This window comes from Entelurus aequoreus, linkage group LG12 (assembly GCF_033978785.1).
Source record: "Entelurus aequoreus isolate RoL-2023_Sb linkage group LG12, RoL_Eaeq_v1.1, whole genome shotgun sequence".
Classification (NCBI taxonomy): Eukaryota; Metazoa; Chordata; class Actinopteri; order Syngnathiformes; family Syngnathidae; genus Entelurus; species Entelurus aequoreus.
The window spans coordinates 14,919,389-14,932,563 of record NC_084742.1 but is presented as its reverse complement, the minus strand read 5'-3'; the positions used below and the strand labels follow the sequence as shown (position 1 = coordinate 14,932,563).

At 43.4% G+C, this 13,175-nt stretch overlaps 1 protein-coding gene across 1 annotated transcript in view; it reads left to right on the top strand.

Moving 5' to 3' along the window:
- Positions 1–13,175, top strand: part of snd1 (staphylococcal nuclease and tudor domain containing 1) — a 293,111-nt gene that overhangs the window by 14,543 nt on the left and 265,393 nt on the right. Inside the window, exons 6-9 of the mRNA XM_062064859.1 lie at positions 1,868–1,959; positions 2,278–2,436; positions 2,576–2,682; positions 5,226–5,316. Of these exons, the coding sequence (XP_061920843.1) occupies positions 1,868–1,959; positions 2,278–2,436; positions 2,576–2,682; positions 5,226–5,316 (449 nt within the window). The remainder of the gene's footprint in view (positions 1–1,867; positions 1,960–2,277; positions 2,437–2,575; positions 2,683–5,225; positions 5,317–13,175) is intronic.

Sequence of the window (13,175 nt, the reverse complement as noted above, 5' to 3'; positions counted from 1 at the left end):
ACCTTCATCTGGAACAATATCAGTCAGGTTACGAACAGTCTTTTCCTTAGGATTTAAAGTACCAGTAGAGTGGGAAAACAAGTTGCCTCTAAATTGAAGCTATTATCATATATTTGTAATAGGATAGAATGTCCATATCTTCCCGTTAAGATGAACAATTAATCATGATGCACACAAAGGGTTAACAAGGAAGTCTACCTCCAGACACTGTCTTCGGTTGTGTGTTTGTCTTCATCTCCGGGTATGAATTGAATGTCACAGATGAACAGCTTCTAGATTCAAGGCTAAATCTTCCTATTATCCAGATGAGTGGCAAAACAACAACTTTGATCAGCCAAGACAAGATGATGCGGGAGCAGCAGGACATTGCTGCCAGTTCACAGTAAAGGCAGCAAAGGGCTACTTACCTGTCTGTACCATTGCGCCGCTAAGAAATAGTTTGTTTGCGTTAGCGCCTATAATAACTTAACAACATCGCTAATATTTAGTTAATATTCAGGTCACGATATGTATAAAGAGTATTGTTGGCGGGGTTTGGATGGTTATTTAGAGGGTTTTTTGGGCAAAATCGAGAGCCCCCATTGATTAGATTGTTAGCGGACTTTTTATGTATTTATTTATTTACGAATTAGAATGCATAAAAAAAACAAAACGTGTTTGTGTCTTGTATAGGGATTGTGAATGAATAGAATGAATGAATAGACAGCACATTTTTTCTATCACACGTATTTCCAGTATGATTGATCTGATACTATGGTCAGAGTTCAGAAGCGTTCCGATTGTGACGTCAATCTCTGGAAATAGCCAAAGATATTTGGAGCGGAATATTCAAAATGGCTGATTGAATTTGTGGCATTTTGTGATGTTTAAACTGTATTTTTACATACTTATCGGATCGTAAATATGATTGGATATGGTTTAATGGATACAATTAAGCATGTACAGTAAAGTCAACTTCTTTTTCCACTCTACTGGTACTTTAAAACTCCTTTCATCAATTCACAGAGCCTTTTGAATGACATTCAAAAGTTTTGTTTCCATGATTCCACATAGTGTCATTTTGAATGGCAGTGTTTTGAATTTGTGACTTTATGTCAGATTGTGTCGTCTTATGCAGAAAACCGTGTTCAGTTAATTTGAAAAGTGCCATTTTGAATTGCAAAATGTGTGTAAAGCTGAAAGTGTTTACACTTTTGGAGACTTGAGAGTTGTTTTTATCAGTTAAAATAACTGCTATGGATGCCATTTTTGTGTGTAAAAAATTAACTAAAAGATTTCAGTGTGTGTAAGTATTTTTTCAGCATCTAAAGATAATAATGATAATGATAATTTTGGTCACGATAATTTGAAATGTGTTTGCCATTACCGTAATGAAATCACAGATAGCTTTAGCATTAGATCAGGGGTCCCCAAACTACGGCCCGCGTCCAAAATCAGGCCAGCGGGAAGTCCCAAGTATTAAAAAATAAATAAATAATATTTTTTTCTGTCTTTTCTTATCCACTTTGTACCGCTTGCTACTCACGGTGTCTCCGAGCCGCTCAGGCAAATCATATTGTCTAAAAATGCATTTTGTCATCGATAACGTGACATCATCGCGCGTGCGGAAAGTGCGCTATATATATCTTATATATATATATATATATATATATATATATATATATATATATATATATATATATATATATATATATATATATATATATATATATATGTATGTATATGTGTGTATAATATAATATAAGTTTGACATTATAATTCCTCATATCGGCCCAAAAAATATCGTGCACCCCAAGTAAGAACATCAAAGTCACTTTTGCATAATAGACGACTAACACCACGCTCCCCCACATCCTTTCTCCCGCAGCCATCATCGAGCACGTGCGTGACGGTAGCGTTGTCCGTGCCCTGCTACTGCCCGACTACTACCTGGTCACCGTCATGCTGTCTGGAGTCAAGGTAACCTTAGCGCTATTAGCAGCACAAACAAACGTCCTAACTTGTAAAACACCTGTTATATAACTGCACATTTCTGATGCTCCTTTGCTTATTTCACTGCTGCAAAGTTTCCCCCATTAATCGATTTGACAAAATCTTGAAGACCCTCACTTGAAGATATTACTTTGCTGTTAAAGGTCTTGTCATATTTCTTTCCTTTGTCTCTTTGCCTGCTGTTTTGCAAGGTGACATCTACTTGAAACGGCTGCGCTTAAGCTGCAAATGAACGATAAACACTTGAGCTTTGCTTTCTCAATGGCACCCCTCCCATTCCCCCAGTGTCCCACGTTTAAGCGGGAAGCCGAAGGCACAGAGACGCCAGAGCCGTTCGCGGCTGAGGCGAAGTTCTTCACAGAGTCCCGTCTGCTGCAGAGAGACGTACAGATCATTCTGGAGAGCTGCCCTAACCAGATCATACTGGGAACCATCCAACACCCGGTAAGACATGGCCTAAGCTTCCAATGTCTCAGGATTGATATTGCTCCTTTACCTAGATTTGTACCAAAATGTTATGCTGTAGTTTAAAAAAAATAAAAATTCTACAAAAACAGTGTATTTTCTGCACTTTTTTCCCCAGAATGGCAACATAACAGAGCTCCTGCTAAAGGAAGGCTTTGCCCGCTGTGTGGATTGGTCCATGGCCGTCTACACACAAGGAGCTGAGAAACTCCGAGCTGCTGAACGGTACTAAACTGTTTCATTTATTTATTTACACATAAAAGGTAAATGGTTTATACAAAACCTAAAACCAGTGAAGTAGGCACGTTGTGTAAATTGTAAATAAAAACAGAATACAATGATTTGCAAATTTTTTGCAACAAATATTAAATTGAATACACTGCAAAGACAAGATACTTAACATTCAAACTGGTAAACTTTGTTATTTTTTGCAAATTTGGAATTTGATGCCTGCAACATGTTTCAAAAAAGCTGGCACAAGTAGCAAAAATGACTGAGAAAGTTGAGGAATGCTCATCAAACACTTATTTGGAACTCCCCACAGGTGAACAGGCTAATTGGGAACAGGTGGGTGCCATGATTGGGTATAAAAGCAGCTTCCATGAAATGCTCAGTCATTCACAAACAAGGATGGGGTGAGGCGGTACTGCATCAAAAACCGACATCAGTGTGTAAATTATATCACCACATTGGCTCAGGAACATTTCAGAAAACCACTGTCGGTAACTACAGTTGGTCACTACATCTGTAAGTGCAAGTTAAAACTCTACTATGCAAAGCAAAAGCCATTATCAACAACACCCAGAAACGCTGCCGGCTTCGCTGGGCCCGAGCTCATCTAAGAGGTATTGATGCAAAGTGTAAAAGTGTTCTGTGGTCTGACGAGTCCACATTTCAAATTGTTTTTGGAAACTGTGGACGTCAGTCCTTCAGACCAAAGAGGAAAAAAACCATTTATAAATGGTTGATTTATATAGGCTAGTAAGGTAAAGTTTTGTACCTGACAAGGTACAAAACTTTACCTTACTAGCCTATATAAATCAACCATTTATAAATACACATTAGTAGGCTAAATGAACCTCTTTAACATAGGAAAAAAAACACCCAGATTGTTATAGGCGCAAAGTTCAAAAGCCAGCATCTGTGATGGTATGGGGGTGTATTAGTGTCTAAGGCATGGGTAATGTACACATCTGTGAAGGCACCTTTAATGCTGAAGGTACATACAGGATTTGGAGCAACATATGTTGCCATCCAGGCAAAGTGTTTTTCATGGACTGCTTATTTCAGCAAGACAATGCCAAGCCACATTTTGCACGTGTTACAACCGCGTGGCTTCGTAGTAAAAGAGTGCGGGTACCAGACTGGCCTGCCTGTAGTCTAGACCTGTCTCCCATTGAAAATGTAGGGCGCATTATGAAGCGTAAAATACGACAACAGAGACCCCGGACTGTTCAACAACTTAAGATGTACATCAAGCAAGAATGGGAAAGAATTCCACCTGAAAAGCTTCAAAATTTGTCTCCTCAGTTCCCAAACGTTTACTGAGTGTTGTTTAAAGGAAAGGCGATGCCCCTGTGCCAAATTTTTCAATACAAATATTGTATGGATGTTTCGCCTTACCGCAAAGTTTGTTATCCCCGTATATTCAGCTTTAAAAAGATAAGATAGTGAGTCCCTATTTGTCTGAAAATGGCTGTCTTTGTTGTCTGCTACCAAGTTTGACATGATGAGTGAGTCCCTATTTGTCTGAAAATGGCTGTCTTTGTTGTCTGCTACCAAGTTTGACATGATGAGAACGCACAAGTTTGTTTCCGCAAGTAGGAGCAAACATTTGTTGCCAGAAATTGGAAGTGCACCGCCTTGGAAACAGAAATATATGCACAGAGGAAAAAAGTTCCGGTAATGCATAAAATAACAAAAATACAGTAAATATTGTACATATTACAAATTGTTAAGAGCATTTGTGAACCGTTAAAAGTAAAGTATAGCGCTATTTGTTGAAAGATTATCATCACACTTCAACATCTCTAAAATGTAAATGCTGCCTTTTTGCTAGGTCAACATTGCAGATAAAAATATGTTGTTAATATATTATGTTGTTGTTCTTAATAGATAGATTAAATAAATATATAAATACATGTAAACTAAGAAGTGAGGACGCTGTTGTTGCTAAATGTTTATACACCACATTACCCGTCTTCTACACAAGAACCGCACATAGGTTCTGATTAGACAATTGACATGCGTATTTCAGCGTCGCTTGGAGACAAATTTGACTGGTGAAAATTAAACTGATTGGCTAAAATGAGTCATGATATTGCGAGGCTGCACATAACTTTGACGAGGTGGTGGCTTCCGGTGGGAGGGGGGGGTGGTACAAACTGATGTGATTGAGCTGTCCATGACGGCCATGATGCTTTAGAAATGCAATGAAAAGCAAAAAAAAATGGTAAGAAGTGCATGTGCGCTGCACCTGTGGAGAGACCTGCACTGCAAATAACTTGTGTGTGCGTCTGTAATGGGGAGGAGGATCACTCTTTTCAGCAACTTTTGCAGAACATTTGGTGGTCTGTGCATGCAAATTTGTTGCATTTGAGGAAAGCACTTGCTTGCTTGGTCAGAATGAACAGATTATTGTAGCTCACTGGAACCTGCTGGCTGCATCAACATCAAAGGACGAAATAGTCCCCAATATACTCTGAGGGTTAAGGTAACTTTAGTGAGTTTTAGTCTGCCTCTTACGAGTGTTTTGTTTTCTCCTTTAGGTCTGCTAAAGAGCGTAAAGTGCGCATCTGGAAGGACTATGTTGCACCCACAGCCAATTTGGACCAGAAGGACAGACAATTTGTAGCCAAGGTGAGGCCCTTGTGTGTTATTTTTTTTTTCCCTTTTTTTGTCAACACATCTCTCCTCTCGGCCCTAAGGCGACACCGCGCTGCTTTGTTTTAGATGAAAGCCGTTTTGAACACAGAAGTAAAAAACAGAACCACCAAATACATGAATAAAACCTGACCCCGTTTCCTTCCCCTGACACTTCTTATATTCATATAAACAATCCTCTCCTTTGGAGCTACGGGAACAAAAGCTTTACTGCAACCTTGAAACGGTCCCCCTGTCCAATTAGGCCCAAAATGCTGGCTCATACTCCTAAAAGCCAAGAAGATATTAGCTTTGGAGGTTATTGCCCTGGGGCCTTGGGGAGGGTAAAAAGTGTCCTTAATGCAGAGTACAGTGTGGAGAATGCACTCCCTCCTACTTGTCAGCACATATTAGCTTCAATCAAGGGAGATGGACACACCACCACATCTAATTGTCAGGGTAAAATAATATTACAGCCTTACTGCAGTAGAAAAATATTTAACATCTCGAAATTGCCCCCTCCCTTTTTTATTTTATTTATTTTTTTCAAACTCTCCTAAATAAATTTGTGGCTTGCCTGCGGGTTACATAAAAGGTTGCGTTAAATGTGACCAAGAGCACTCCTGCATAATGAGTGCACACACAAAAAAAGAGGGGAAAATGTGCGATAAAACATTCATACTGTCGGCGTGAGTCGCTCTCTGATCTCCCAATGTGAGGCAAGGATGTGGGGAACATGTTAGGGAATGTTGGGTGCTGAGCAAAGGAAGACTTAGACGAGGAACTATACCTTCAACCGCTGCAGGAGGGTGCCAACAACTGGGAGTCTTGTCTCGCCATTATTTCTTAATTTATTAAGTAAATAAAAAAAGATAGATCTAGAGATCAATATTGATGGAGATCTATTTACATAGATACAGAAATAGATATAAAGTTCCACACACCAAACCTACCACATAATGACAATGTGACAGTTTTTCTGCAGAAATGGTTGCAAATGTATTTCAATTAAAAAAACTAATTATTCGCAGCCTTTGCCATGAAGCTCGAAAGTGAGATCAGGAGCATTCTGTTTCAACTGATCGTCCTTGAGATGTTCTTACAGCCTAATTGGAATCAACCTGTGGTAAAATTCAGTGGGTTGGACTCAGAGATGGGTAGAGTAGCCAGAAATTGTACTCAAGTAAGAGTACTGTTACTTTAGAGATTTATTACTCAAGTAAAAGTATCTCTGAGCTGCCACCTTACTGTGGTAGAGGAGTTTGCGTGTCCCAATGATCCTAGGAGCTATGTTGTCCGGGGGCTTTATGCCCCCTGGTAGGGTCTCCCAAGACAAACTGGTCTTAGGTGAGAGATCAGACAAAGAGCAGCTCGAAGACTTCCATGAAGAATAAAAACAAAGGACCCAGATTTCCCTCGCCCGGACGCGGGTCACCGGGGCCCCCCTCTGGAGCCAGGCCCAGAGGTGGGGCATGATGGCGAGCGCCTGGTGGCCGGGCCTGCCCCCATGGGGCCTGGCCGGGCACAGCCTGAAGAGGCAACGTGGGTCCCCCCTCCAATGGGCTCACTACTCATAGCAGGGGCCATAGAGGTCGGGTGAAATGTGAGCTGGGCGGGAGCTGAAGGCTGGGCACTTGGCGGTCCGATCCTCGGCTACAGAAGCTAGCTCTTGGGGCGTGGAACGTCACCTCGCTGGGGGGGAAGGAGCCTGAGCTAGTGCGCGAGGCGGAGAATATAGTCGGACTCACTTCGACGCACAGCAAAGGGCTCTGGAACCAGTTCTCTCAAGAGGTGCTGGACTCTCTTCCACTCTGGCGTTGCCAGCAGTGAGAGGCGACGGGCTGGGGTGGAAATTCTTGTTGCCCCCGGCTCAGAGCCTGCACGTTGGAGTTCAACCCAGTGGCAAAAGGGTAGCTTCCCTCCGCCTGCGGGTGGGGGGTACGGGTCCTGACTGTGGTTTGCGCTTACGCACCAAACAGCAGTTCAGAGTACCCACCCTTTTTGGATTAATTCGAGGGAGTACTTGAGAGTGCTCCCCCGGGTGATTCCCTCGTTCTACTGGGTGACTTCAACGCTCATGTTGGCAACGACAGTGAAACCTTGAGAGGCGTGATTGGGAAGAATGTCCGCCTGGATCTGAACCCGAGTGGTGTTTTGTTATTGGACTTTTGGGCTTGTCACAGATTGTCCATAACGAACACCATGTTCAAACATAAGGGTGTCCATATGTGCACTTGGCACCAGGACACCCTAGGCCGCAGTTCCATGATCGACTTTGTAGTTGTGTCATCGGCTTTGCGGCCTCATGTTTTGGACACTCGGGTGAAGAGAGGGGCGGAGCTTTCTACCGATCACCACTGGTGGTGAGTTGGCTGTGATGGTGGGGGAGGATGCCGGACAGACCTGGCAGGCCCAAACGCATTGTGAGGGTTTGCTGGGAATGTCTGACAGAGTCTCCTGTCAGAGAGAGTTTCAATTCCCACCTCCGGAAGAACTTTGAACATGTCACGAGGGAGGTGCTGGACATTGAGTCCGAGTGGACCATGTTCCGCACCTCTATTGTCAAGGCGGCTGATTGGAGCTGTGGCCGCAAGGTAGTTGGTGCCTGTCGTGGCGGTAATCCTAGAACCCGTTGGTAGTCACCGGCGGTGAGGGATGCCGTCAAGCTGAAGAAGGAGTCCTATCAGGTTCTTTTGGCTCATAGGACTCCTGAGGCAGCGGACAGGTACCGATAGGCCAAGCGGTGTGCGGCTTCAGCGGTCGCGGAGGCAAAAACTCGGACATGGGAGGAGTTTGGGGAAGCCATGGAAAACGACTTCCGGACGGCTTCGAAGCTATTCTGGACCACCATCCGCCGCCTCAGGAAGGGGAAGCCTGCACTATCAACACCGTGTATGGTGAGGATGGTGTTCTGTTGACCTCGACTGCGGATGTTGTGGATCGGTGGAAGGAATACTTCGAAGACCTCCTCAATCCCACCAACACATCTTCCTATGAGGAAGCAGTGCCTGGGGAATCTGTGGTGGGCTCTCCTATTTCTGGGGCTGAGGTTGCTGAGGTAGTTAAAAAGCTCCTCGGTGGCAAGGCCCCAGGGGTAGATGAGATCCGCCCGGAGTTCCTTAAGGCCCTGGATGCTGTGGGGCTGTCTTGGTTGACAAGACTCTGCAGCATCGCGTGGACATCGGGGGCGGTACCTCTGGATTGGCAGACCGGGGTGGTGGTTCCTCTCTTTAAGAAGGGGAACCGGAGGATGTGTTCTAACTATCGTGGGATCACACTCCTCAGTCTTCCCGGTAAGGTCTATTCAGGTGTACTGGAGAGAAGGCTACGCCAGATAGTCGAACCTCGGATTCAGGAGGAACAGTGTGGTTTTTGTCCTGGTCGTGGAACTCTGGACCAGCTCTATACTCTCGGCAGGGTCCTTGAGGGTGCATGGGAGTTTGCCCAACCAGTCTACATGTGCTTTGTGGACTTGGAGAAGGCATTCGACCGTGTCCCTCGGGAAGTCCTGTGGGGAGTGCTTAGAGAGTATGGGGCATCGGACTGTCTGATTGTGGCATCGGACTGTCTGATTGTGGCGGTCCGCTCCCTGTATGATCAGTGTCAGAGCTTGGTCCGCATTGCCGGCAGTAAGTCGGACACGTTTCCAGTGAGGGTTGGACTGCGCCAAGGCTGCCCTTTGTCACCGATTCTGTTCATAACTTTTATGGACAGAATTTCTAGGTGCAGTCAAGGCGTTGAGGGGATCTGGTTTGGTGGCTGCAGGATTAGGTCTCTGCTTTTTGCAGATGATGTGGTCCTGATGGCTTCATCTGGCCAGGATCTTCAGCTCTCACTGGATCGGTTCGCAGCTGAGTGTGAAGCGACTGGGATGAGAATCAGCACCTCCGAGTCCATGGTTCTCGCCCGGAAAAGGGTGGAGTGCCATCTCCGGGTTGTGGAGGAGACCCTGCCCCAAGTGGAGGAGTTCAAGTACCTCGGGAGTCTTGTTCACGAGTGAGGGAAGAGTGGATCGTGAGATCGACAGGCGGATCGGTGCGGCGTCTTCAGTAATGCGGACGCTGTATCGATCCGTTGTGGTGAAGGAGCTGAGCCGGAAGGCAAAGCTCTCAATTTACCGGTCGATCTACGTTCCCATCCGCACCTATGGTCATGAGCTTTGGGTTATGGCCGAAAGGACAAGATCACGGGTACAAGCGGCCGAAAAGAGTTTCCTCTGCCGGGTGGCGGGGCTCTCCTTTAGAGATAGGGTGAAAAGCTCTGCCATCCGGGGGGAGCTCAAAGTAAAGCCGCTGCTCCTCCACATCGAGAGGAGCCAGATGAGGTGCGTTCGGGCATCTGGTCAGGATGCCACCCGAACGCCTCCCTAGGGAGGTGTTTAGGGCACGTCCGACCGGTAGGAGGCCACGGGGAAGACCCAGGACACGTTGGGAAGACTATGTCTCCCGGCTGGCCTGGGAACGCCTCGGGATCCCCCGGGAAGAGCTGGACGAAGTGGCTGGGGAGAGGGAAGTCTGGGCTTCCCTGCTTAGGCTGCTGCCCCTGCGACCCGACCTCAGATGAGCGGAAGAGGATGGATGGATGGAAGTAAAAGTAAGGAGTAGTCACCCAAATATTTACTTGAGTAAAAGTAAAAACTACGTTGTGAAAAAACTACTCAAGTACTGAGTAACTGATGAGTAACCTGTTCGTTTAATGATGACGGCAACAAATAATGCACAAAAACATAAAAATAGCAATGAGCAAATTCAGAGCCAGGAATATCTCTTAAGCAACTAAAACTTAGACTTAGACTTCCTTTTTATTGTCATTCAAATTTGAACTTTACAGTACAGATAAGAACGAAATTTCGTTGCATTAGCTCATGGTAGTGCAGGATAAAAAAGCAATAAGGTGCAGATATAAATAAATAAATAGGTTACTGTACAGATAAATATATTGCACTTTTTCATATGCATCCGCGTTTATGGATGTATGTTATATTGTCTTTTTTATTCCAGCGAGTTAATCCATTTTGGGGGGAGTTGAGGGGATAATTATGATGCGTTCAAGAGCAAAGAATAATATATATTAAATAATAATACATTAACATAAAAAAAATTAAGGCAAATTGAGCCACAACAATTTAACAGCACCATAGGCTCATTAGGCAGAGATTAGAAAGGAAAATAAAAAGTTAGCCTTTACGCAAACCATAAACTGATAGGTGTGGGCTGCATCTGGGAACACACTGATTGGTGTTTCTGTGCGCGTGCGTGTTTTGGGGTGTGGGTGTCTATGAGGCTGCAGTAGGTCAATAAATGTCCCCACACGATGTACATTTGACAGTGATTCATAGCAGGGAAGCTAACATCAGCCTACGGTGACAGCCAAAATATCTACAAACGTTACTTACCGCGATGTGCTTTGTTGAGTTCATGTAAGCTTAAGTTTGTTAATCATGTGACCGCCTGGCTCTGTTTGATTGGTGAAACGGAGTCAAACGTCACCAGTGACTGCATGCGATTGGTGAAATGCAGGCATGCAATAGAACCTACTTTGAAGGTCTGTCTGACAAACCAAAAAAAACAAAACGTGCATTAACAGATCGATAAAAATCAGTAGCGAGCTGAATGTAGATAAATGGAGCGGAGTAAAAGTAGCGTTTCTTCTCTATAAATATACTCAAGTAAAAGTAAAAGTATGTTGCATTAAAACTACTCTTAGAAGTACGATTCATCCCAAAAGTTACTCAAGTAGATGTAACGCGTTACTACCCACCTCTGGTTGGACGTGATTTGGAAAGGCATACACCTGTCTATATAGTATATATTAGGTCCCACACTAGACGGACGGATTGATTGATTGAGACTTTTATTAGTAGATTGCACAGTACAGTACATATTCCGTACAATTGACCACTAAATGGTAACACCCGAATAAGTTTTTCAACTTGTTTAAGTCGAGGTCCACGTTAATCAATTCATGGTAAGACAGTTCATGGCAGAGCACAAACAAAGAATGAAGTCGAAAGAATTGTCTGTCGACCGCCAACAAAGAATGAAGTCGAAAGAATTGTCTGTCGACCGCCGTGACCTGATTGTTTTGAGTTATAAATCTGAGGAAGGGTACAGAAAAAGCCTTGAAGGTCCCAATGAACACAGCCTTCATCATCCATATAAATGGAAGACGTTGGGAACCACCAGTACTCTTCCTAGTATAAACTGAGCGATCAGAGGAGAAGGGGCCTGGTCAGGGAGGTGACCAAGAACCCAATGGTCGCTCTGTCAGCAGTACAGATTTTCTCTGTGGAGAGAGGAACATCTAACAGAAGGACGACCATCTCTGCAGCAATCTACCAATCAGGCCTGTATGGTATAGTGGCCAGACAGAAGCCTGAGCCGTTGTAAAAGTTTGCCAAAATGCACCTGGAAGACTCTGACTATGAGAAACAAAGTTCTCTGGTCTGATGAGACAAACAATAAACTCCTTAGCATTCATGCCAGGCATCTTGTTTGGATTAAACCAGGCACCGCTCATCACCATGCCAACACCATCCCTACAGTGAAGCAGGGTGGTGGCAGCATCATGCTGTGGGGATGTTTTTCAGTGGCAGGAACTGGGAGCCTAGTCAGGATAGAGGGAAAGATGAATGCTGCAATGTACAGAGACATCCTGGATGAAAACCTGCTCCCTTCATCTTACAGCAGGACAACGACACTAAGCACATAGCCAAGATATCAAAGGAATGCCTTTAGGACAACTGTAAATGCCCTCGAATGGCCCAGCGAGAGCCCAGACTTTAATCCAATTGAACATCTCTCGAGAGATCTGAAAATGGCTGTGTGCTGATGCTTCCCATTCTTGGAACTTGACAGGTGCTGCAAAGAGGAATGGGATGAAACTAGCCCAAAGATAGTTGTACCAAGCTTGTGGCAACGATGCCACAAGAGGGATTATTCTTATTAAAAAAGACTTGAGGCTGTAAATGCTGTCAAGTGTGCATCAACAGTATTGAGCAAAGACTGTAAATACTTATATACATATTTAAAAAATTATTAAAATACCTTTTCACAATGTCATTATGGGGTATTGTGTGTAGGACTTTGAGGACAAAAAATATTCCTTATTAGCCTTATTTCATTTTGAAATAAGGCTTACATAACAAAATGTGGAAAAAATGAAGCTCCGAATTCACTTTAGGTTGGTTAGGTTATTGGTCAGCTATAATGACCTGATTACTAGGGGTGTGGGAAAAAATCGATTCGAATTCGAATCGCGATTCTCACGTTGTGCGATTCAGAATCGATTCTCATTTTTAAAAAATCGATTTTATTTTTTATATGTATTTATTTAAAAAAAAGAATTTTTTATTTTTCATTTTTTTTTGGAATTAATCAATCCAACAAAACAATACACAGCAATACCATAACAATACAATCCAATTCCAAAACCAAACCCGACCCAGCAACACTCAGAACTGCAATAAACAGAGCAATGAGAGGAGACACAAACACGACACTAAACAAACCAAAAGTAGTGAAACAAAAATGAATATTATCAACAACAGTATCAATATTAGTTACAATTTCAACATAGCAGTGATTAAAACTCCCTCATTGACCATATCATTAGACATTTATAAAAAAAAAAACAATAGTGTCACAGTGGCTTACACTTGCATCGCATCTCATAAGCTTGACAACACACTGTGTCCAATATTTTCACAAAGATAAAATAAGTCATATTTTTGGTTCATTTAATAGTTAAAACAAATTGACATTATTGCAATCAGTTTATAAAACATTGTCGTTTACAATTATAAAAGCTTTTTACAAAAATCTACTACACCGCTTGCATGTCAGCAGACTGGGGTA